Source organism: Bos mutus, chromosome 2 (assembly GCF_027580195.1).
Source record: "Bos mutus isolate GX-2022 chromosome 2, NWIPB_WYAK_1.1, whole genome shotgun sequence".
Classification (NCBI taxonomy): Eukaryota; Metazoa; Chordata; class Mammalia; order Artiodactyla; family Bovidae; genus Bos; species Bos mutus.
Window position 1 is genome coordinate 88,546,381 of NC_091618.1, and position 22,647 is coordinate 88,569,027.

Below are 22,647 nucleotides of genomic sequence, written 5' to 3' on the forward strand. Positions count from 1 at the left end.
CACAAACTTAGGCAAACTCTGTAAATGTTTATTCAAACCTTTTACCCTGCTGACATTCAGTTGGATTTAACAAATAGGTGAATCTAGTAAGAATGTGGTGGGCTGATCACTGGCTATTGATTGTCGTGAGGAATATTCTCTTGATTATTAAGCCAAATACTGGGTTCACTGATTGAATGAGACTCGCTGGGAACAAAGCATCAGGAAATAATCCCTTTGCATAATTTTAACATGGCTCTGCTCTTTGTGAAATGCAAACTTTGATGGTACCTCCAAATTCTCCATTTTTCCCCTAAGACTCGGCTGGAAGTAGCTTGTCTACCTGGTTGGCACGGTCTCGTTTTTTAAAGGCTGAAGTGCAAGCACGGCCGTAACACACAGGGCCTCACTGGTGTGTGGCTTTCCCAGTCGTAAAGGAGTGAGAGAAACGTTAAGCCAGTCTGACACTTGCGTGCTTCCTTTTGTGTGAAGGTTATAGGATGTAACAAGCCGTGTCCTTGGATCCCCCATGAGCGGTTATCTTTTTGAGGGGTCAGACTGGCTGTGGGTGGTTCCTGGCATCCAGAGCCACGTGTGGAGGTGCGGGCTGAGAGTGCAGGAGGCTCTGGGCTCTCTCCTTCTCTCTCCTCGCTGCTCCTGTCCTTGCTGCCGCACGTACTTGGGGAAAATGAAGGTGAAGGGCTGCCTGGGTGGAGCAGGCTGTGGGAAGGGAGGTGTTGGTGGGTAAAGTGTTGTGATGGGGGTTCTCTGGGGAAAAGGCCCTGTCTGTCCTCCTCCTGCCTTCCCAGGGCGCAGTGCCTGGCACAGAAACTTCCAGTAGTTGCCTGCTGAATGCTGAGAGGCAGAGAATCAGGGCTTAGGGCTTACGTAGCAGCACCGCAGACCTCTTCCCTTCCCTCTGACCCTTCTCAGTTGCACACAGCCCAGCACCGTGGGGCCACATCCCAGACCCACACCTGGAGAACTCATGTGACTTTCTTTATAATGTGTGTGTCAGTAGCACTCGGTCGTGTCCAACTGTGTGACCCCATGGACCATAGCCCTCTAGGCTCCTCTGTCCATGGCGTTCTCCAGGCAAGAATACTGGAGTGGGGAGCCATTTCCTTCTCTGAGGGGAATCTTCCCAACCCAGGGATCGAACCTGGGTCTCCTGCATTGGCAGGTGGATTCTTTACCATCTGAGCCACTAGGGAAGCCCTTACTTTATAGATGCCCCCCCTTTTCTCCAAAGCATCTACACAATTAAGGTACCACCTGTGCATGTGAAGAAAACACTAGAATGATCTGGGACAGAGAACAATAATATCTGGCTATTAAGAGCAGCTTCTTAAATCTGATTGTGGCATCTTTCTAGTGAATAAAATCCAAGTGCATTACAACCCTGGCTAGCTACCCGGCATGCACTGGCTCCCCATTGCCTTTCCATCTCCTCTTGTCCACGCTCTAGGTCAGGGGACCCCAACCTCTGGGATTTAATGCCTGATGATCTGAAATTAAGCTGATGTAATAATAATAGAATGTACAATAAATGTAATACATTTGACTCATCCCCAAACCATCCCTCCTTGGTCCATGGAAAAACCGTCTTACACAAAACCAGTCCCTGGTGCCAAAAAAGGTGGAGACCACTGCGCTGGTTCCTTGAGCCCCCAGGCCCCTTGCTGTCTGCTCCACCCTTTGCCTCGATTAGTCTTCAGATGCCTCAGCCTTCCTGATCCTTTAAAGATCCACTTAACCGGTACTGCTTCACAGAGGTCTTCTTTGGCCTTCATGTCCCTTCTGTCCCATTAATTTATACCCAGGCATTTTGCATTTTCCTGTGTGTTTGTTTTCTTGCTTATTAGCTATCTGTCATGCTTGATTGGTGCTCTCCAGGAAGGACTGTTTTCTGATTTGGTTAGCATCTAGTCTATGCCTGGCTCAGAAGAAGCTCTCTGTAACTAAATATTTATTTAAATAAATGAATGAATGTGTCAACCCATCTTTCATCAGAAAAAGTGCTTCAAGTAAAAAAAAAAAAATTTTTTCTTTCTCCTCTCCAATCTCAATATACAGTATACATACACACAATGAAGGTGTCGTTCATGCTGTAAAATTTCCCTCATCTTGGTAAGGAATTGCCTTGACAAGTAGCATTGGTGATTTAATGCCTATGGTGCTAATATTAGTAGTGCTTTTTATTCATGAATGTCTAATGTGTTTTTTTCCACCTCTCTTTTTCTTTTGTCTTTCTTTTTTAGCAAGGAAAGCCGTATGTCTTCGACAGAGTGTTGCCTCCCAGCACGACTCAAGAGCAGGTTTACAATGCGTGTGCAAAGCAAATTGTCAAAGGTAAGTGCTATTTCTTTATTTTCTCCTGGGCCTTTCAGAATAATTGAAAATGTTAAGTGGTATTTGCAGCCTAGAAATCAATGTACCTTGACCGTAAGCAGAGGCCTGCTAATTGGAAACACTGAATTATTGCAAGCTCTGGCCCTGATTTGCTATGATGTCAGGATTTAACTCCTCGATACCTCCTTTCCAAAGAGATTTCTTTATTTCTTTTGCCACCTTTTGGGCAGAGTTATTCTGTCACTTAGAAGCTTAAAAGCAGGGTAAGATATAGTCATACTATTTTTGTAATGGCTTTAAAATATTGCTGAAGTTATAGTACCTCCTCAGCAGAAAAACATCTATTCTGATGCTCCAGTTGTATATTTTTTGGTTGATCTATTTTGTGCATCTGTCTCTTCAGAAAGAAAATTTATTTTTTTTACTTTTAATTTTATTGGAGTATAATTGATTTGTAATATTGTGTTAGTTTCAGGTGTACAGTAAAGTGATCTGTTATTTGTATGCATATTTCCATTCTTTTTAAGCTTCTTTTCCCATCTAGGCCATTACAGAGCTTGGAGTCGAGTTTCCTGTGCTATACAATAGGTCTTTATTAGTTTTTTTCTATATAGTAGTGTGTATGAGTCAGTAGAAATGGTTTCTGAAAGTATAGTCTTCAGAAAGAAGCTTTAAATGTGGAAAATTCTTGGGCATCAAGGAATTTTCTGCAGCATCCTAAGATCATACATTACCTTGCTGGTTAGTAAGTTGTTCTTACTACTCAGCATTCCTTAATAATACTTTCATCTAACCCACTTTCTGTCTTCCCACCCAGACCCTGACATTTGTTCTTCCACGTAGGTAGCCTAAAGCGTGAATTTGTGTCTTAGAGATCAATTCTTTTTTTCTGGGACTGGCCTCGGCCCTGAAGGATTCGTGTCAAAATAACAGCAGGGAGCCAAGCAATTTATACGTTTCTCTGCCTTGCCCTTTCAAATCAGGGGCAGGACAGAGCTTGCCCTTGGGGAGCTCGCCATCTGGACAGAGCTGACAGAGCTGAAGGGGCATCTCCTGCTCCTTTGCTTTTCATCACTGAATCCTTCCTTTCAGATTTGAATGCTGCAGTAATGGTGTTTTCAAATGTCTTGATGCTGCCACTTTGATAGGTAGCGCTAGATTTAAGGAGTGAAAAGTGAAAAAACAAAACCCAAAACTCCTTGTCCTATTAGATCCGCTTGTTTTTAGAAGGTGAGCTGACTAACCTAACTATTTGAAAGGCATGAAAATCAGCCCTGGTTACATCTGTTAGATTCATTCTGACCTTGGACACCTGCGTGGGAGACGCCTGTCAGTATGTACCATCTCTTGCTGAGGTGTATGGTTATTTATGTTCTTGTTGCAGACATCAATTCAATTAGAAAGTCTTTACCGTAAGATTATTACAGAAAATTGAAGTGAAAAAAGTATGCCAGAATGTGAGATTTTTTTGAATTAATAGTTTGGGCTTATATCTGTGGTAATTTTTGTCTTCTTTCTACTTCTACTCTTTTGCTTCCCTGTCTAAACATATTTGCTCTTTCTGGAGTATATAGTTTTGCTCCTAGGCAGCCCCCCTTCCCCTCTATTATCAGTCTCTTTTATATTTTTATTAAAGTAATCACATACAAGCCAGAATTCCTTCTTTTTCTCTCCTCCTTCATTATCAGAACCAAATAGTATTTACTGCTTGCTGTGCTAAGCACGAGGGCTATTTAAATACACACCCACCCTCTCTAAGTTGACATCGTAATTAGAGATGGATGCACTCCATTTGTAAAAAATCCTGTGATTAACAAATAATGCTAATAACCCTGAAGTTTTTATTTACTAGATAAGTTTGGGTCCCTTTCAGTGTTTGGGTTTTTTTTTATAATATGAAACATCAGAAATGGACAGTCCCTAGGTGTGGGGGGCGGTTCTTGTGGACTTCCTAACTGTGGATAACTTGAGTCCCCAGTAGGCAGTGAGTCACAAAGAAAACCATCGAAAATAAAATCAGGCTCTGACATGATATAGTACACAGACATTTCTTGGGCACCATAAATATAGCATCAATATGCTCATTTTGTAGCAATAAAGAGTGTCTTATTCTCCCTTAAAAGGAAATTATTAGGGGCATAATGGAGACCAAATTTAACTTTTTTTTTTGATATCCACTGAAGCTGCCATGAGGGGAAGTGGCCGTGTATTTCTGTGTCAGCAAGATAAAATGTAGGTATAAAAGAAAGAACTGCTTGGCATAGATTACTCAGGTACAGCTGAGGTTTCTCTGGCCATGATAAACCTTGTTTACATCAGGAATGGAAGGTGGTACAATGGGAATCTTTTTTTCTAGAGGCCAAGATTTGAACAAATGACGTCTAAAAGTCCCTTAAGCCTCTGCAATTCATGGTGATATAGTAGATTGGTGAGCTTTCCTTTCAAGTCTATCTAAACCCATAAATGATTTTGAGATCAGAGAGACTCCTTTTAACTGGACAGCTTTATTCTCTCTTGGTCCTTGCATTCCCTTCAACTTCACTGGGTTTAAAAAAAAATATTTTGAACATTTGATTGTAGCGTCCTGGCATCTCCTACGCTCCCATCTTTGCCTGGTGTGTGTTTTTCAAAATGTCATCTGAAAGAGTGTAGAATTCTCTCCATTTCTTCTAGAAGAGGTGATAGGGTTTGTGGGTACCAGCATAGTAAATAGGAAGGTTCCTATGGATGCCCTAGGATTTAAAAACTGGTCACTGGGCACTGTTACTGAAGTAATCGGAGAAACTGTTTCCCCATGTACAGAAGCCTCCCCTGGCATTTGCCTTCCAGATTAACTGGATGTAGATCCTCCAGTGCTGGAGAAGACGGTTTCTTGTTTTCCAGTTCTAATTTCTTTAAACTGCATCCATTTGATTGTTTCTTTCATTCGTGTTTTGATGTGAGTATACTAGGTATTTGCCATATGGTTAAGTATTGCTAGGGACTGAAGTCACTAAGACACCTAAGACTCTGCAGAAATCTTTGAGTATAGAGAAGGAGCAGATGCTTGCGTAGTTATTATACATGTGGAGATTATGTGCTTTAAGATGCGTGTGTGCAAAATGCTATGGGAGCACAGAAGAAAGTCACTTGATGCTGTTGATTTTGGTGAGTGGGGAGGAGGATTGGAGAATTGAGGAAGGCTTCTTGGAAAGGTTGGGATCTGAGGAGCATAGAATATGCGGGGCTGTGCAAGCAGAAGGAACAGCAAAAAACCAAAGCCTAAAGCTTAGGGTGCAGAGTGATAAGCCCTAACAAGTTAGGCTGGGGACTTCCCTGGTGGTTCAGTGGCTGAGACTCCACTTTCCCAATGTAGGGGGTCCAGGTTTGAGCCCTGGTCAGGGAACTAGGTCCCACATGCCACAACTAAGAGTTCACATGCTGCAAATAAAAATCCCAAGTGCTCCAATGAAGACCCAAATAAACAATTAATAAATAGAAATAAATATTAAACAGTTAGGCAGGACCAGAGTTGGATAGAAATTGATGGACTTTATCCTGTAGGTGATGTGGACCCACTGAAGAGTTGTGGAATTTTTTCTTTTTTTGGCCTTGTTACAAAGCATGTGGGATCAGAGTTCCTTGACCAGGGATTGAACCCGTAGCTCCTGCAGTGGAAGTACAGAGTCTTAACTACTGGACCTTCAGAGAAGTCCCCAATGGAGAATTTTAAGCTCAGGGATATTATCAGATCAATTTTATTATTCTATTATATATGACTTTTAAGAAGAATTACATTTATTTTGCCGCTGTTATCTGTCAGGTACCCTCTATGCATTCTACATATGTTACTGCATTTTAAATCTTTACGACTTTATAAGGTGTGTGAGTATTATTATTCCCATTGTACTAAAGAGGAAATTGAGGTGAAGTAACTTGACCAGGTAGTTTAGGGACTAGTGAGGCCGTGCCTTGAACCTGAGTTTGTCTGACTTGAATTTTTCTGGACTATCCTGCCCCCACTTGTCTTGTGGGCCCGTAATGAGCATTTGGTAATTATTTTATGAGTTATTCCTTTTCCACCAGGCCATATGGACTACCTTGCAGAAAGGCAGGGGTAGGAACGGGAGTGGAGAAGGGAAAAAGGGAAAAAACAGAGACTGGGTTCCCAGGGCTGCTGGGTGACCCTGGCTGCTGCCAATGAGGAGGCACGCTTCCATTCTGAAGATGCAGCATGCCCTTGCCTGGGCACAGTGGCGTGGGTGCCCCCAGCTTGGCAGGCCCAGCATCCTGGCTGGCTGTTGGTGTTTGGTAGGATGGTCTCTGCAATCTCTGGGCACAGCCTGCTTGAGTAGTGTGGTTGGCTGGCGAGAGCCTTAGGAGTCCAAGCCAGGGGTGGCTTATTAGCCACTATTGCCAGAGGCTTTGGTGCTACTTGTGTTTCCCTGGTAGCTCAGACAGTAAAGAACCTGCTTGCCAGTGCAGGAGACTTAAGAGATGTGGGTTCAATCTCTGGGTCGGGAAGATCCCCTGGAGGGAGGGCATGGCAACTCACTCCAGTATTCTTGCCTGGAGAATTCCATGGACAGAGGAGCCTGGCGCTGCAGTCCATGGGGTTGCAAAAGAGCTGGACACGACTAGGCAACTAAACAACGGCAATAGCTGGAGCCACTCTTGGGCCACTGTTTCACAAGGAGAGATGACAGGAGGCCACGACAGCCTCCCCACGCGCCCTGATGTGTAGCTGTGATTCTGTCCTCCCCGAATTCTTACCTGCCACTCAATGGAACTAACTCTTCTGCTTCAGCAAGACCTAGACTCAGAACTGGTAAATCCTAGGGAGGGCAGCTCGACTCTGAGGCCACACCAGGAGGCACAGAGTATTTTCAAGGACCCCACTCCCCTCTGCTTTCCTCCCGGGAGATGACAGGACTCTTCCCGCGCGCTATGGGCTCTCTTCTGGGTTTGCTTGGCTGCTGGATGGACGTGTGCTGTGTGGGGCCCCGCTAGCCCTGTGGTGTGAGCTGAGGTCACATCACGCCAGTCCCTGTCACAAAGAAAGGTTCTGTCCAGCTGGGCTGGTCTCTGGCTTTGTGGCTGGTGTACAGAAACAGTCATCCTGTTATGACAGAGACCCTGAAACAAATGCTTTCCTTGGGCCCAGGACCTGGCCTTCAGCGTGATGAAAGTGCCTCTCTGTGGGCTCTTTCTGCAGAGGCGGGCGGGTGGTGATGTGGCTCAGTGGCAGCAAGCACAGGCCTGTTCCCCTCATCTTTCTGTCCTTGGCGGGTGTCCTCCATCTCCCCGCATTTGTGGTCCAGCCTCATGTGCATTTTGGTGCTGTGCCCCCCTCTCCATGTGTCTTCTCCCCTCATAAGCAAATGTGGATGCAACAACAAGCAAGCCCCCCAAACCCAGAGTTTGGAAGGAAATAGAGGACACCAGGTTAGAAGAGCTTCTTGTTTTCTTTTTAAATCACCTTCTGATTCAGAATCCAGTTGATAGAGGGTGACATCAGCCCTCTTCAACCTTGAACACCGAGATAGGTTCTCCAACAATGAATTAATTGTTACATGATTCTGAACACTTAAGGCTAAGTGGAGTTTGTCCTAATGGTGTTTTGTGTGTTCTCCTTTTCTTTAAAAAAAATAAATAAATAAAAAGCAATTGCCCACAGTGTTGCCATAGCAGCAACAAAGAATCAGGGATTCTCCAAGAGTCTCACGTGCCCTTAGCTCCCTACCCTAAACAAGCGATGCTGTCCACGAGCATTATGTGTTTGCATGTATGTGTCCCAGCCCTTAGCCTGAGGGAGTCTGGTGAGCAGTGTGGCTCCCTAGGATTTAGTGAGGGTGGATTAGATGGGGGGACTGGGGATGTCTGTGGGGCACAATTCCAGAGCCCTCGCCCTCTCACTTCCTGGCAGAGGAAGAAGTACTGGGTTTTCCGCTGTCAGCAGAGCTGGACTCTGAGCTGAGGTTTCTTCCGGGGGGCAGCTGCTCAGGGCCCCCTCTGTGCAGGTGGGCGTGTGGGGTGGCCAGCGGCTCTGAGGAGGAGCAGAGGGACTGGACCTTGGCCTTGGCTCCCTTCCTCCTGTCCTAATGCCTGAGCTAATGGGTCCCAGGGTGCTTCCTCCACAGGGACTTAAAATAAGGAAGCCCTTTCAGGGTGGGGGGAGAGGTTTAATTTCTAATCAGTTAGGAGCTTAGGTGCTGTGATTGTGGCTGGCATTGAAATTGTCTGGAGGTGTTTGTGCCGTGAACATACAAAATGTTCAAACATCCAAGGATGGAGACCTCTTTCTTTCTTCAAGTCCCTCAAAGCATGTCATTTGTGGTTGTGTAGAAGCTCCCACTCCGACTACTGTTTTCTACTAGAGAAACCTTTTCTCTGAGCAGGTTGGCATTTTCAAGAAGACTGAAGCTTGAACCTCCAGCCCTTACATTGTAGTCTTCAAGCTTTTGCTTCCCCTGTTACCAGGGAAACCATTACCAGAAGTCAGATATGTGTGAACATTTTTTCTCTCTCAATATATCTTGACACAAACTCTTGAGAGCTGCTATGATTAAAAAAAAAAATCCTGCCATTTAATTTTTCTTTTTTTTTTAGCTTCTCGAGGGAAAATCCCACTTTCTTTTCTGATCCCAGTTTACACTCCAAAGCCTCAGATCAGTAAACATGTATTAAAAAAATTTTTTTTTAGGAGACTCAACAAAACAGCAAAAACTAACCACCATCATAAAACTGAGAGAGACCAAAAAAGCAAACAAACCAACCTAATCAGGGCCTGAAATAGACGGAGTTGCTTACCTGGCTTGATTTTTTTTTTTCTTTGTATATGGCCTTGGAGAGGACATCCTCTTATAGGGCTCCTCTCCCCACCCCTCTGTGCTTTTAGGAGTGAGAACTTCCTCCCTTATGTAAAGGTAGGGGGTCAGGGATATTAATCATGCATCATCCCGCTTGTCCGTGCTGTTTATGTGGGTGAAGCAGATCGAGGGAAATGAGCACTAAATATATTTTAATCACCTCTGCCGCTTTGAAAGAATTCCCACAGATAATTGCCAGCTCATAGCAACGTCTGTCCGACTGTCCACACGCCACCCCCCGCCCCCAAATCGTCTCTGTGTGATGGAAGCAGCCTACAGCGTGTGGGGTCAGCACAGTCTGCTCCTCCTGTTGCTGTTGTTGTTTTAGTCACTAAGTCATGTCTGACTCTTTTGTGACCTTATGGACTTGAGCCCGCTAGCCTCCTCTGTCTATGGGATTCTCCAGGCAAGAATACTGGAGTGGGTTGTCATTTCCTCCTCCAGGGGATCTTCCTGACCCAGGGATCAAACCCACGTCTTCTGCATTGGCAGATGGATTCTTTACAGAGGAGCTACCAGGGAAGCCCCTGCTCCTTGTGTAATTAAAGGAAATTCCCAAAGCTCTTGGGCCAGGGCCATCTTCCTAGCACAGTCACTGGAAAAAGAGAGGCATTAAGTTTGAGTTAGGACCCAGTTGGTTTCCGGGCTCACTGGATTGTCACCATGTGTCTCAGTATATGGAATGGGGCCCTGTGCCTCCCAACTCTGGACAAGCTCTGCTCTGAATGGGCTCCGGGTAGCTTCTCAAGAAACCTCCGCAAGGAACCTGCTGGGGCCAGGTTTAACCCAATCCAAATCAGATCTTCAGGAGAAGAATTCTACATGCACCTCACTGCAGAGACTCAGGGCATGATAATATTTTCCCCCCTCGACAGATCTCAAGAGATCAACATGGAGAAGAAAATTCAAATCCCTTTCTACTAAAAATAAAATATAGTGCTCGATATCTGTTTTGATTTTGATATAACCGGGAGAAAGTGTGTCCGCCTTTCCCTTTATTAATATATTCCATAGGCATGTGAGTCCATTTATTTTTATTTTGTGGAGCCGTGGAGGCCCTCATTCCTGCTTTTATCTCACAATTCTACTTAAAATGCAAATGGAATTGAATACATCATTTGTGTGAAAAATGAGATGGGCCATTTGGAAAATGTAATTTTAAAACAGGCAACCGGCACTGGCATGCAATCAAAGTAATGAGTTACTTTTAATTTTTTTCTTGCTTGCAGATGTCCTTGAGGGTTACAATGGGACGATTTTTGCGTATGGACAGACCTCATCAGGAAAAACACACACCATGGAGGTAAGGCTTCAGTGTGCTGTCGTCAGTCTCTGAGATGACTGAATGGAAGTGGCGCTTCCTGCAAAATGTTAGGTGCATGTGGCTTTTTGACTGAGCAATAGAGATGGTTAAGGGGATGTTATATTTGTGTCACAATTTTTGTGTATCTTTGAGGTGTTTTAAAAATAGTGGTGAGTAATAAAGTCTCAGGAGTTCAGTATTAAAAAAATCCTCTTTTGATAGCTCTGTGAAAATATTAATAATAAATTCTGTTTACAACAAGCTAACCAGTGGTGTGAGTATCCCTATGGGCTGTCAGCCCCATCTTGCTGAGAAGGTCTGTTGTGAAAATCATTTACTCTCTAAAGAGTCTCTGGGGAGGCAAGTCTCTTCTGGATAAATAAAAATTTGTAGGTCAGAGGTTGAAAGAAGCTGGCTTTTGGACCACATTCAGCCCACAGACACATTTCTGTATGACCTGCAGTGTTCTGTGGTTTTTTGGTTTTTATTTGTTTGCTTTTTTACAAAGTGCAGGCAGTGTTTAAAATGGGAAAATTTCAAACAATTCTAGGTTGAAGATTCTTAGATTCTTGTACATTTTGGTTGAAAATTCTGATGATCCAGCAGTTCTGGGTGCAATTTCACCATGATATGAGGTGTAAGTTTCATTGGAGCAAAGCTGTTCGCTGTCTCATTCACCTCTTTACTCACATTGCTGGTGTGTGAGACCACGGCTGTCACATAGGAGGGCTTCGATAGAATATTTGTGAAAATGGTATCCTCGTGGGGGCCCTGGCTGACCCATGAGTGTCGGGCCAGCCCTTGTGGGCCCCTGGTCCCCTCCATGCACATCGTGAGTGAATGTTTAGCATCCTTCCCCAGAAACACACACCCCTGGTCCCCTGTGCCCTTGAGGGTGTGTCCCCAGCTCTGACTGTTGGCCCTGGATTTCTGTGGCTCCAGGCAGTTTTCCAGACAGGGCATGCCTGCAGAAAAAATTGGCCCCTTTTACCTCTTCTTTTCCTGCTTTTTGCCATGGATTTGACTCCTAAACAACCTTTGGGGCTGGATAATTGTTCTAAAGACTGGGCCCACCTGACAGGTGAGGAGAGGTGAAGAGTGGTTATTATAAGCAACTACACAGAGGAAGTTTGGGGAATTCATCTTACAAGCAGCAGGGTAAGATGAATCCTTAATCCTTCAAGCTTCGGTTTTTCATTTACGGTCCCCTCTTGGGACTGTCACTGAGTTGCCTACTGCAGACTCGGTTTAGCTTATGAATCATTCCTATTGAAGAAGAGATTTCAAAGGCACGAGGCTAATATCCTCAGGGCTCTGGTGTTCTGCTCACACCGACTTCCAAGTATGGGGCATGACTCTGGGGGACCTCATTCCTGTTGTGTTGACTCACTTCCCCCTGTTTCACTGAGACAGAGGGGTTCAGAGACTGCACGGATTAAAGGAAGCCCCGGGTTTATTTGCCACCTTTTCCAGGTGGAGCAGGACTGTTCCTGGTCACCCGAGCCTTTTGGTCTCTTCCCTGCATCTTACATCCTGTGGCAGTGCATGTCACATCCTTGGAAATGGGGTACAGGCATGGGTGTACCCCACGCTTCTGCTTTGGCCCCTCTCCTGCCTCTCTTCTGGGCCCCAGACACTTAACCTGCTAGGCACTAGAAAAACTGCAGTGATCCATTGCCTGAGTTTCACCCACCCCAGTAACCATGGGCAGAAACTCCTTCATAACACCTGAGAGAGAGAGTAGGAGACGGCTTCTTATGAGGGAATCATTCCTTAGTTATTTGGAAACTTGCCCTACCATATACAATACAAAAAAATGCAATATTTAAACCCTCCCCCCCAAATCTTACAAAATGCCTACACTAGTGACCTTTTAAGCTTTGGGATTAATTCATTTTTGAGAAATAAATACAATGTATTTGCTAAATGGCAAAAATTTAAATTGTAAACCACCAAACAAGAGACCTGTCCCCAGAGTAGAATCTTTGTTTGTGTTGCATATGGGTGGCCAAGGATATAGGTGGACGTGCTGCTGCTGCTGCTAAGTCGCTTCAGTCGTTTCTGACTCTGCGACCCCAGAGATGGCAGCCCACCAGGCTCCCCCATCCCTGGGATTCTCCAGGCAAGAATACTGAAGTGGGTTGCCATTTCCTTCTCCAATGCATGAAAGTGAAAAGTGAAAGTAAAGTAGCTTAGTCGTATCCGACTCTTAGCGACCCCATGGACTGCAGCCCACCAGGCTCCTCCGTCCATGGGATTTTCCAGTCAAGAGTACTGGAGTGGGGTGCCATTGCCTTCTCCAAGGTGGATGTGAGGAAATGGCAAAGAGGTGTGCCATCTCCTTCACACTAAAATTGGAGACGTTGCATTAAATGAGAGCCTCTCCAGCTGTCTGTGACTCACTGTGTAAACCCCGCACCCTGGGAGTGGTACTGTGGGTCTGGAGGGACTCATGGGACCTAAAAGGAACAGGATGCTGTGCGGGCGGCTCTCACAGTTGCCTGAATTCTGTTGCCTTTCCTTCCTTGTCCATTTCAAAAGGTTGCTGAGAATGAGCTGCTTTCCTTTACTGTGACTCTGGGGGACCACATGCTTATGTCTGCAGGAGGAAGGAGTGGGGTGGATGGGGGACCCTAGTGCCTTGCCACCCCCTCCATACTCTGCATCTGGCTCATTCTGAAGGGGGATGATAGTTGGAGAAAAGGTAGGAAATATTTTAGAGGAAAACAGAGGAAAGGGGAATCCCCATACTGAAGTCTGGACATTGTAGGAGACCAGGAAACCCAGGGCCCTGAAATACAAAAAAAACACAAAAACCAACAAAACCCTTCAGGGCTCTCACCTTCTACAAGGAGGATTTTATATATTCGGCATTACACATTGTGATCTTTTAAAAGCTCTGGGAAGGGACTGTTAATTCCATGAATGGACGGAGCTGTCACATTTAAAAGCTGTTTTTCATTTTAATCCCCCTCCCTGCCCCAGTTTGGGGTCTGGCATCCAGTGGTGATTCCATTACCTTCTATTGAGGGGAGCAAACAGATAAGCCCACATAAAATTGGAAAGATTAGCTTCTGAAGATGGTGCGTTTCAGGCGGATTTTCAGCACAAATGGGAAACACTTGGCAGTGTTGGTGCTAAGCTGAGGGGACCCTCCGTGTGCTGGGCCCTGGCTGGGCTGTGGTGGGCAATGTTCAGGGGCTGGTTGGAAGAGGGGTCCTGGGGTGCTGGCTGCACGGAGGAGAGAGGGCCAGACCTTTGTTCGGAGCGGGAGGCTGGGAAGGGCTTCTCTCGCCCCGTGCCTTGCTTTTTGGCCTGCTTCTGCACACTGATTCAGATGGATGCAGACATGCTGTGTTTTTCCTTCTGCCCAAAGGGACACCTGGAGGCCCTGGGAGGGTGCAGGCTGTTCTGCTACGAGGAGCTGCCAAGTGGATTTTCGTGAGCCTGTCTGCGTGCATTGGCGCTTGTGCGCTGACGGGCCCCCACTCTCCCATCCTAAGTGTTTCAGGAAACTCTGTCCTGCTTGGGAGGCTGAGGAGGCCACTGGGGCTGGAACAAAGGGAGTCTTGTTCCATGGCCAATGGCCTGGGTCTGGTTTCTGCTTTCACATGTGCTCCAAGAAGGCCACCTTCAGAAGTGGGGAAATTATACAGGATTTGAGGAAGATTATACAGGATGCAAGTATTAAAATGTCTCTTTTGCTTTCTGGGAGAAACAAGATGATGGAGTGGTAATGTCCACTCGAGTTCATCCCTGATCCTCCAGCCGACTAAACTTGTCACGTTCTCCAAACAGCAGCGTGCTCTCTCAGTCCCTCCCCCGTTCTCTTTCTCCTGTTTCCTCTGCCCACAGTCTCACGTCTCCTTAATCTTACTCATCCCTCCAGATCTGGTGTCTTTCAAGGAAGCCATCCCATGTCACCCCAGCTGCAAGGGATGTTTCTGTTCTCTGAGTTTCTAGAGCTCATTGCCTCTTTATTACCTTTTTTGCCTGAGGTGACTGTTTATTGTTTGTGTACGTATGCCTTTCGTTTGCCACAGAGACGCAGTGAAGACCTTTGTGGAATGCCTGTCTCCTACACACACCACACAAATCCATCATCACTGCACCACACGTACACCACACACACCTCCACACCACACACACCTTCACACCACACACGCCTCCACACCACACACGCCTCCACACCACACACGCCTCCACACCACACACGCCTCCACCACACACGCCTCCACACTACACACATCTCCACACCACACAAATCCATCATCACTGCACCACACGTACACCACACACACCTCCACACCACACACGCCTCCACACCACACACGCCTCCACACCACACACGCCTCCACACCACACACTCCTCCACACCACACATGCCTCCACACCACACACGCCTCCACACTACACACATCTCCACACCACACAAATCCATCATCACTGCACCACACACACACCACACACACCTATACCACACACGCCTCCACACCACACACACCTTCACACCACACACACACCACACACACCTCCACACCACACACATCTCCACACCACACAAATCCATCATCACAGCACCATACGTATACCACACACGCCTCCACACCACACACGCCTCCACACCATACAAATCCATCATCACTGCACCACACATACACCACACACACCTCCACACCACACATACCACACACACCACACATGCCCCCACACCACACACGCCTCCACACCACACACACCACACATGCCCCACACCACACACGCCCCACACCACACACACCACACATGCCTCCATACCACACACACCACACACGCCTCCACACCACACATGCCTCCACACACCTCCACACCACACACACCACACACACCACACACGCCTCCACACCACACACACTTCCAGACCACACACACCACACATACCACATGGAGCTTCACACCACACACAAACACGACCTGTCTCCACACCATACACACCACACACATTCATCCTCATCACACCTCACATACCTCCACACTACACACACACCCCACACACCACACACACCACACACACCACACACATTCTTCCTCACCACACCTCGCATTGATAGCCTTCCCCACACATCCTCATGCCTCTCACACCTACACACTGTGTGCACCACACACAACACAAATACACACACTATACAAACACATATCATCTCTTATAAACACACACACACACTACATACCGTGTACACTGACACCAGACACATGCACACACTGCACACTGTGTACATTGATACCACACACACACCCACACACAGATCATTTTGGCATCCTCAGTTTATTGAGCATAAAGGGCCTCACCGCTCTTGGGCTTATGAGCTAGAAGAAGGCATCCTAGCCCTTAAACCTCTGGTAGCTTTGGGTACCACTGCGTCACTATGGGAATGGGGGGTATTACTAGGCCTTTCCAAACGAGCATGTGCTCCTTCTTGTATGATTTTTGGGTTGAGTCTCCAGGGAAACAAAATAGGGAGTGTCCAGGCTCATCCTGATTCTGCCTTGGTTCACACCCCGACGAAGGCAAAAAAGCGATGTCAAAACTTGTATGCACCCAGAATTAATTGGAAGGTCAGTCTGTTGAAAGCAAAGGCATCTAGGGAAAAGATTTGAGTCAATTATAAATGATTTTTGGATTATCAATCATTCCGCTTTGGCTGTGGGCCACTGAGGAGAAGCTGAAGTGTTGTGATGGATTATTCAAGAGCTCCAGGGCGGGGGTGGTGGAGGAGGATACTCTTCGGACTTTCTGAGTCAGATTGGCCCATTGGTGTCACATTTGATAGAACAGAGATCTGTGTTTTCAGTGTAGGTACCATTTCTGCCAGCAGAGTCCACAGTCCAAAGCAGGTGGGGTCCAGTATTTTGATTTGTTACATGTTTATGACGGCCAATAAGAAGTGATGGCTCAGTAATTTGGCTTTGTTTTCATTAGATACATCTGGGGTAGTAACATGTTTTAAGACTCTTCAGGTCAAATAAACCCTAACAACTGCTTAATGAGAACATTATTATGAGCTGAATAACAACATTTATTGTCACTAAGCCCATTATATATACTTTTCAATTTAGATTCTATAGTAATTCTATGCAGTAGATATTGTACTGAGTCTCATAAGCCCTGGAAAGAAATATTTACTGGCCATCCTGCCTTTAGGGAGTATACAGTTAAACTAAAAAAAACGAGAGAAATACATCAAATGATTTAGGATTCTTGGCAGATGAGGCATTCCAGGAGAGTACCTATTTTCCCGGTAAGAGAGCTTTGCCAGAGGCCAGAAGTGTCTGAATTCAGCGTTTCCCTTGCTTTGGACAGAGTGGACGGTCAGGAATCAGGTGCTGAAGGACGGCTCAAAATGGAAAGTGTTCTATGGCCTGAAGTTAGTGCCAGAGTTTGTGTAACTTCTTGCTTTTCATAACTCAGATATTGGCCTGAAAGTCATCTGAAAGAAAAAGAGGACTTGATTGAAGAAAACAAAGCAGATCTTTCAGGTATTGGGCAGATTTGGAACAAAGATATGTGAGTCAAATTCATGAAGACTGTTGGGCATTCCTGGAAAACCAGAGAGCAAGTTGGCTTTTCTGCCAGCTCCATTTCTTCCTAGAATTTTAGAACTTCTGAAAGGCAGAGTGATCTGGGTATGCAGTTATTGACAATTGCTTTGATATGCAAACCCTGTGTTTGTGAGCTGATAGGTTATTCAACGTGGAACTTAAATGTTCCTTTGGTGTGTGTGTAGAGCAGGCCCTCTGGAAGTTGTATGCTGAGGTCCTTTGTAAGTCTGTTGCTTTAAACACTTCTAGAACTCCTCTTGAAGAATTAGTTTCAGGTACTATGCTGTATCTTTTTGAAAGTATTTGAAACAGCAAATTCTGGATTTTGAAAATGGATTTAGTGATAATTGAGATAACAGAGAAGAACCCACCCACTCCAGTATTCATGCCTAGAAAATCCCATGGACCGAGGAGCCTGGTGGGCTACAATCCATGGGGTCGCAAAGAGTCGGACACGACTGAGCGACTTCTGTGTGTTCTGTGTGAGATAACAGAAACATTCATCTATCCATCCATGTATTAGGTAAAATGAATACAAGTGGGAAAAAGGGGGGGAAAGTTTATAAGCAGATTTACATATTAAAAACAGCCAAAATATTTGAAACAAAACCTGGGAAGTATAGATTTTAAAAGAAATTGATAAAATGGATTTTCTTGATTGGTTTTTAAAGTGCTACTGCAGGTATTTGCAGAATCAGGTTCTTGGAAATGTTTAAGCAGTGATGATGTGAATAAAACTATGTCTATCAGCTCTTGATGTGATTTCATTAAGGCAGATGAACTTGGATTTGTAGGTTCTGGTCAGTGTGTAAACATTCTAAACCAAAGCCCACATTTAGTATGTTACAGTCACACGTATAACCTCATTCATTCTCTTTCTCTCCCTTCTACCCACAAGCTCACCTGCATACACACTGATCTGCTGCCCCCAGTGGCAGCAGGAGGGGATATTGTGGGTCTTCAGAGCCACACGGGCTTGAGTTATCCTGCTAACTGTTGGTCTGTTGGCTTGTGGGGTGGATCTGCAGGGGAGCAGGCAGTCTCTGCGTTCTGTTTAAGCGTCTCCCTGCTCCTGTTTAAGAAGCCCGGGTATGGTCCTCTCTCTCCCCCACACGGTGCTCAGGTACCCAGCGCCCTTTAGATACCTGTGTTGTGTTTTCACTCACTAGGGGAAGCTACACGACCCTCAGCTCATGGGCATCATTCCAAGGATTGCGCACGACATCTTTGACCATATCTATTCCATGGATGAGAACCTGGAGTTCCACATCAAGGTAAGCGCAATTGGTTGAGTCCTGAAAGAAGAAACTGACCCCCAGGTTGTGTTTCTTTGCTTTCCTCTTTTTTACATGCACGTAGAAGATGATTTTATTGATTTTAAGTGACATTTCTGTGGTCAGCAGAGCCATATTTATTATTTAATGGCTTAGGCCAATACCAAGGAAGTATTGAGATAAAGGAAAAGCCCTTTTTAGGATGGAATCATCGTGACTGTGGTCTAAATTCTCCCCTTTACCCTGTGGGTTTCTATAGATATGACTGGCGTGTGTCCATAATTGGGCAAGGACAGCGTTTCCCAAAGTGTGTCTGGGGAACCCAGTCCCTCATATCATTACTCAGTGGGCTGCCGTGGAAAAGGCTTATGTGGCCAAATTAGCTGGGAAAGTGCTCTTGTTGAACAATTTAAATTTACCCCATGCTTAAGTGCGCCTCTGTGTAATGCACTGTGCACAGTGGACCTGTGGTGTATCACATTTCCCAGCGTCCTTGACTGTGGACCTACTTTTCCCTCCTTGGAGGGCAACAGACTAGCATTTGGAGGAGCGCATTCTGAGAAGTGCTGAGAAAGGGAATTCTTTTCCTTCTTGTTTTTGTTTTTCATACCTATGTTCTGGCTTAAATTTGAACTGAAAAAGGGAGGTTTCTACTCTCTTAACTATAGCTGTTAATCTTAACATTTGGTACGAGGGGTGTATTCATTGGAACTCCTTTGTTTGCAAGTGACTGAAAGTCACTTGTTTAAGCAAATAGAGGAAGTTGTTGTAGATAAAGCATCTGGCAGCAGGTGTGGGGGCGGGGAGTTGTGGAGAAGTAAGAAATCCAGGCTCTGCTTTTCCTTAAGAAAATTGTGATATGGTTCACATACCATAAACTTAATCTTTTTACAGTGTACAATTTAATGGTTCTTAGTATGTTTTCCAAATTGTACAACCACCATCAGTGAATACTAAGCAGATTTATTAAGTAAGTGTATAAACAGTTACATGGAAAGTCTTACAACACATTTTAAATGAAAGGGGAATATATGATTTCCATAAAGAATATTAGTAGCATCACCTCTGAAAGGTGAAAATACAGATGTTTAGTTAAATCAAAGTTTTGTACATGTTTATCCTAGAAGGTGGCAAGAAAACTAGGCACTAAGAAGGCAAAATGCAAAATTAAACATGAATTTTGAAAAGTACATTCTGTAAGACTTACTGTAGTCTTTTACCAGCAAAAACAGATTCTGACACCTACTTTCCTTTCTACTTTTGGTAGTCCTATTATTCAAAAATCTTTTGTGAAAAATATACCAACAATAAAGTACAGACTTCTACTGGAAACATCAAATTAGCTCTGTATGATGCCTTCAGGATCACTGGTTAATTCCAGAACATTTTCATTACTGCCAAAAGAAACTCCATCCCTGTTAGGGTCCCTGTCCCTGCCCTCTTGCTTTATTTCTTTCCCTTGTTCCAGACCATCTTTCTCTTTTGTGTGTGTAGTAAAGAGGGTGACATCACAGCTTCTGCTCCACATCCCCTATTTCCAATCCCTCATTCTCCTGGGAAGGAGCCCATTGGCCCAGCCTTGGTCTGATGAGCTGTATCCAGGATGCACATGGCTGTAGGGTCCCTGCCACGGTGACTGTCACAGGGATAGGGTTGACAAGGGGATGGGGAGGAAAAGGGGGCATTTCTAAGATGACTTGGAGCTGAGCAGATCAACCAAGAGGCTGATGATCCTTGGAAACTGGGACCCAACTGCCTCAGTTCAGTTCATTTCAGTTCAGTTCAGTCGCTCAGTCGTGTCTGACTCTTTGCAACCCCTTGGACTGTAGCACGCCAGGCCTCCCTGTCCATCACCAACTCCCGGAGTTTACTCAAACTCATGTCCATTGAGTCGGTGATGCCATCCATCTCCTAGGCCCATCATTTTAGAAATAAGGAAACTGAAGTTCAAAGATATAGAGCCCAATGGCCCAAGTGACATCAAGTCCTCAGCACAGTTGAAATTAGACTGACCAACCCCATGTGTAGTACCTGTTCCATTATATTAAATTTCTACCGTCACTTATTTCTGTGGTGCGTGCATGTTAAGTTGCTTCCATCATGTCCGACTCTTTGAAACCCTATGGACTGTAGCCCACCAGGCTCCTCTGTCCATGGGATTCTCCAGGAGAGGATACTGGAGTGGGTTGCCCTGCCCTCCTCTAGGGGATCTTTCCAACCCAGGGATCAAATCCTGCGTCTCTTCTATATCTTGCATTGGCAGGCAGGTTCTTTACCACTAGAGCCACCTGGGAAGCCCATTTCTGTGGTACCTTCCCCAGATTATATAAAAACAAGGCAACAACTGTTTGCCCATTTATAAAGTACATCTGGCAGATCTTTTTCCTTACAGCTCCCTTTGTTGGCTGAAGCCAGCTTCTCCTCCTTGCCAGAGTTCTTTATATCTGAGGATGCAGAAGCTTGTTGCTTTGATGGGATCAAGATTTAGGAGCTTAATGCATCTTTAAGGCTGTTTGCATTTAAATACCTTGAACAACTGCAGGGTTCTTATGGGATAATCCTGGAGTAAGATGTTAAACCAATTATTGCCCTCAAAATAGGGTCTCACATTAGAATCTTATTAAGATAAAAATAGCCCCAGCATGAAGGGAGGGAGGAAAGGAGGAATGACACTCATGTCAGGGCAGAATTTTACAATCTAGGGTCCTGTCCTGCATTTGTTAGTTATGTTCTCTTATTTCACAGATAATAATTGTTAAGTAGGCAAGTTTGCTATTGATTACTCCATATTTTGAACTGAATAGTGACAGGCTGAATCAAGAAAAAGAGGCATGATTAAGACAGTATTGAAAATCTGCTCCTTAAAGTGAGCCTCACAGAGGTTTTAAACATTATTTCTGAACATGCTTTTAAATGCTTATTTATTTTTCTTCCATCTGGTCTTACAAAGTATTTGAGGTGACAGAAATAACAAAATTCACCCCCCTCCCAAGAAACCACTATTTGCTATGGTAAAAAATGAGTAAATCAGAATTCTCTGTATACTTATATTAAATATGAACAAGATTCTAAGTGCCAGATTTGCTAATATCTACTTCATGAGTGGTCTTCAGGTGTCATTAATTTTCTCTGTAACCTGTAGAAATAAGGACACATGCTTAAGATCTCAGAGTTAACAGAAAAGTCTTAATGAAAACCAGACAATTCTGAAATACAAGAGTGGGTTGCAGAAGGACTGGGTTAGAGATGTCTAAGGTTTAGAGACCAAGCAGACCCTAGAATTGTGGCCTCAGGGAGAGGTTTCTGGAGCAGTGGGTAAGGAACGTGTGTCTGCGACAGAGAGAGCCAGTAACAGGGCCATTTGACCGGCATTCAAGCAGGCAGAGGTTGTTAGGGAGAGGATGCTCAGCTATAGATTCCAGGGTTTGAAGCCAGGACCCCAGATTTCAGAGAAACGAGGAGTCAAGAGGTTCCAGGCTGAAACAGATGAAAGATAATGAACCAGGACTGAGCTGGGTTGGGACTAGTGCTGGGTTAGGGAGTTTTTACTTCTCCTGGTCTAGAGCCAAGACTGGTGGTGCAGGGGTGAGGTTTCACCTGTAGAGTTGCATCTCAACTTTACAACTATTTTTTCAGCTTTTTAGAAAACATCTTTTTGATTCAGTCCTCTGTTTAGATTTCCGGGGAGGGGGAATTGGGGGCGGAGACCATGAACCTGAGGGAAGGAAAAGTTGATCTGGTTGGCAGAAGGCAAGTGTAGGTAGAGTACAGAATCCTAGAGGGAATTTTTGCTATCAATGGCTTCATATGACAGATGGGAGCATTGAAGTCTAGGTTCTTGAATACTTGTGAATTACATCTCCAAGATCACATATCTAGTTAGAGTTGTTCCCAGATGTCAGCCTGGGTCAGGGGTCACCTGGGGAGTTTAGAAGTGGATTCCCAAATCCTATTCTTGGAGATTCTGATTGAGGAGGATTACAGTAGGGTTCAGGGCAATTTAAAGAAACGCTGAGTGAGATGCTGGTACAGGCAGTGCTGGGACTGAAGTTTGAGAATAATTCATTGGAAGGCTTCCTTTCCCTCTCACAGATTAATTGTCTTTTATTAAATTACATTTTGTTCAAGTCCTTCCTGGACTCCCCAAAGCTGGCCACTGTCACCAGCTCTCTTCCTGTTACTGGTTCTGTAGTTCTAAGCAACTACCCTTATTCCCCCTCCCCACTTCTTCATTTGAATGTTTGGAGCATGCCCCCTCCCTGGTCTGATGAGGCTGTCAGTGTCATGCCCAAGGTGAGGCCTACTGGTTTTT

At 45.1% G+C, this 22,647-nt stretch overlaps 1 protein-coding gene across 2 annotated transcripts in view; it reads left to right on the plus strand.

The window, feature by feature from the left end:
* The window catches only part of KIF5C (kinesin family member 5C), a 159,845-nt gene that overhangs the window by 52,174 nt on the left and 85,024 nt on the right, over window positions 1-22,647 (plus strand). For both annotated transcript variants that reach the window (XM_070390183.1, XM_070390175.1), the window contains exons 2-4: window positions 2,241-2,331; window positions 10,409-10,482; window positions 18,231-18,335. In XM_070390183.1, the coding sequence (XP_070246284.1) occupies window positions 2,241-2,331; window positions 10,409-10,482; window positions 18,231-18,335 (270 nt within the window). The remainder of the gene's footprint in view (window positions 1-2,240; window positions 2,332-10,408; window positions 10,483-18,230; window positions 18,336-22,647) is intronic.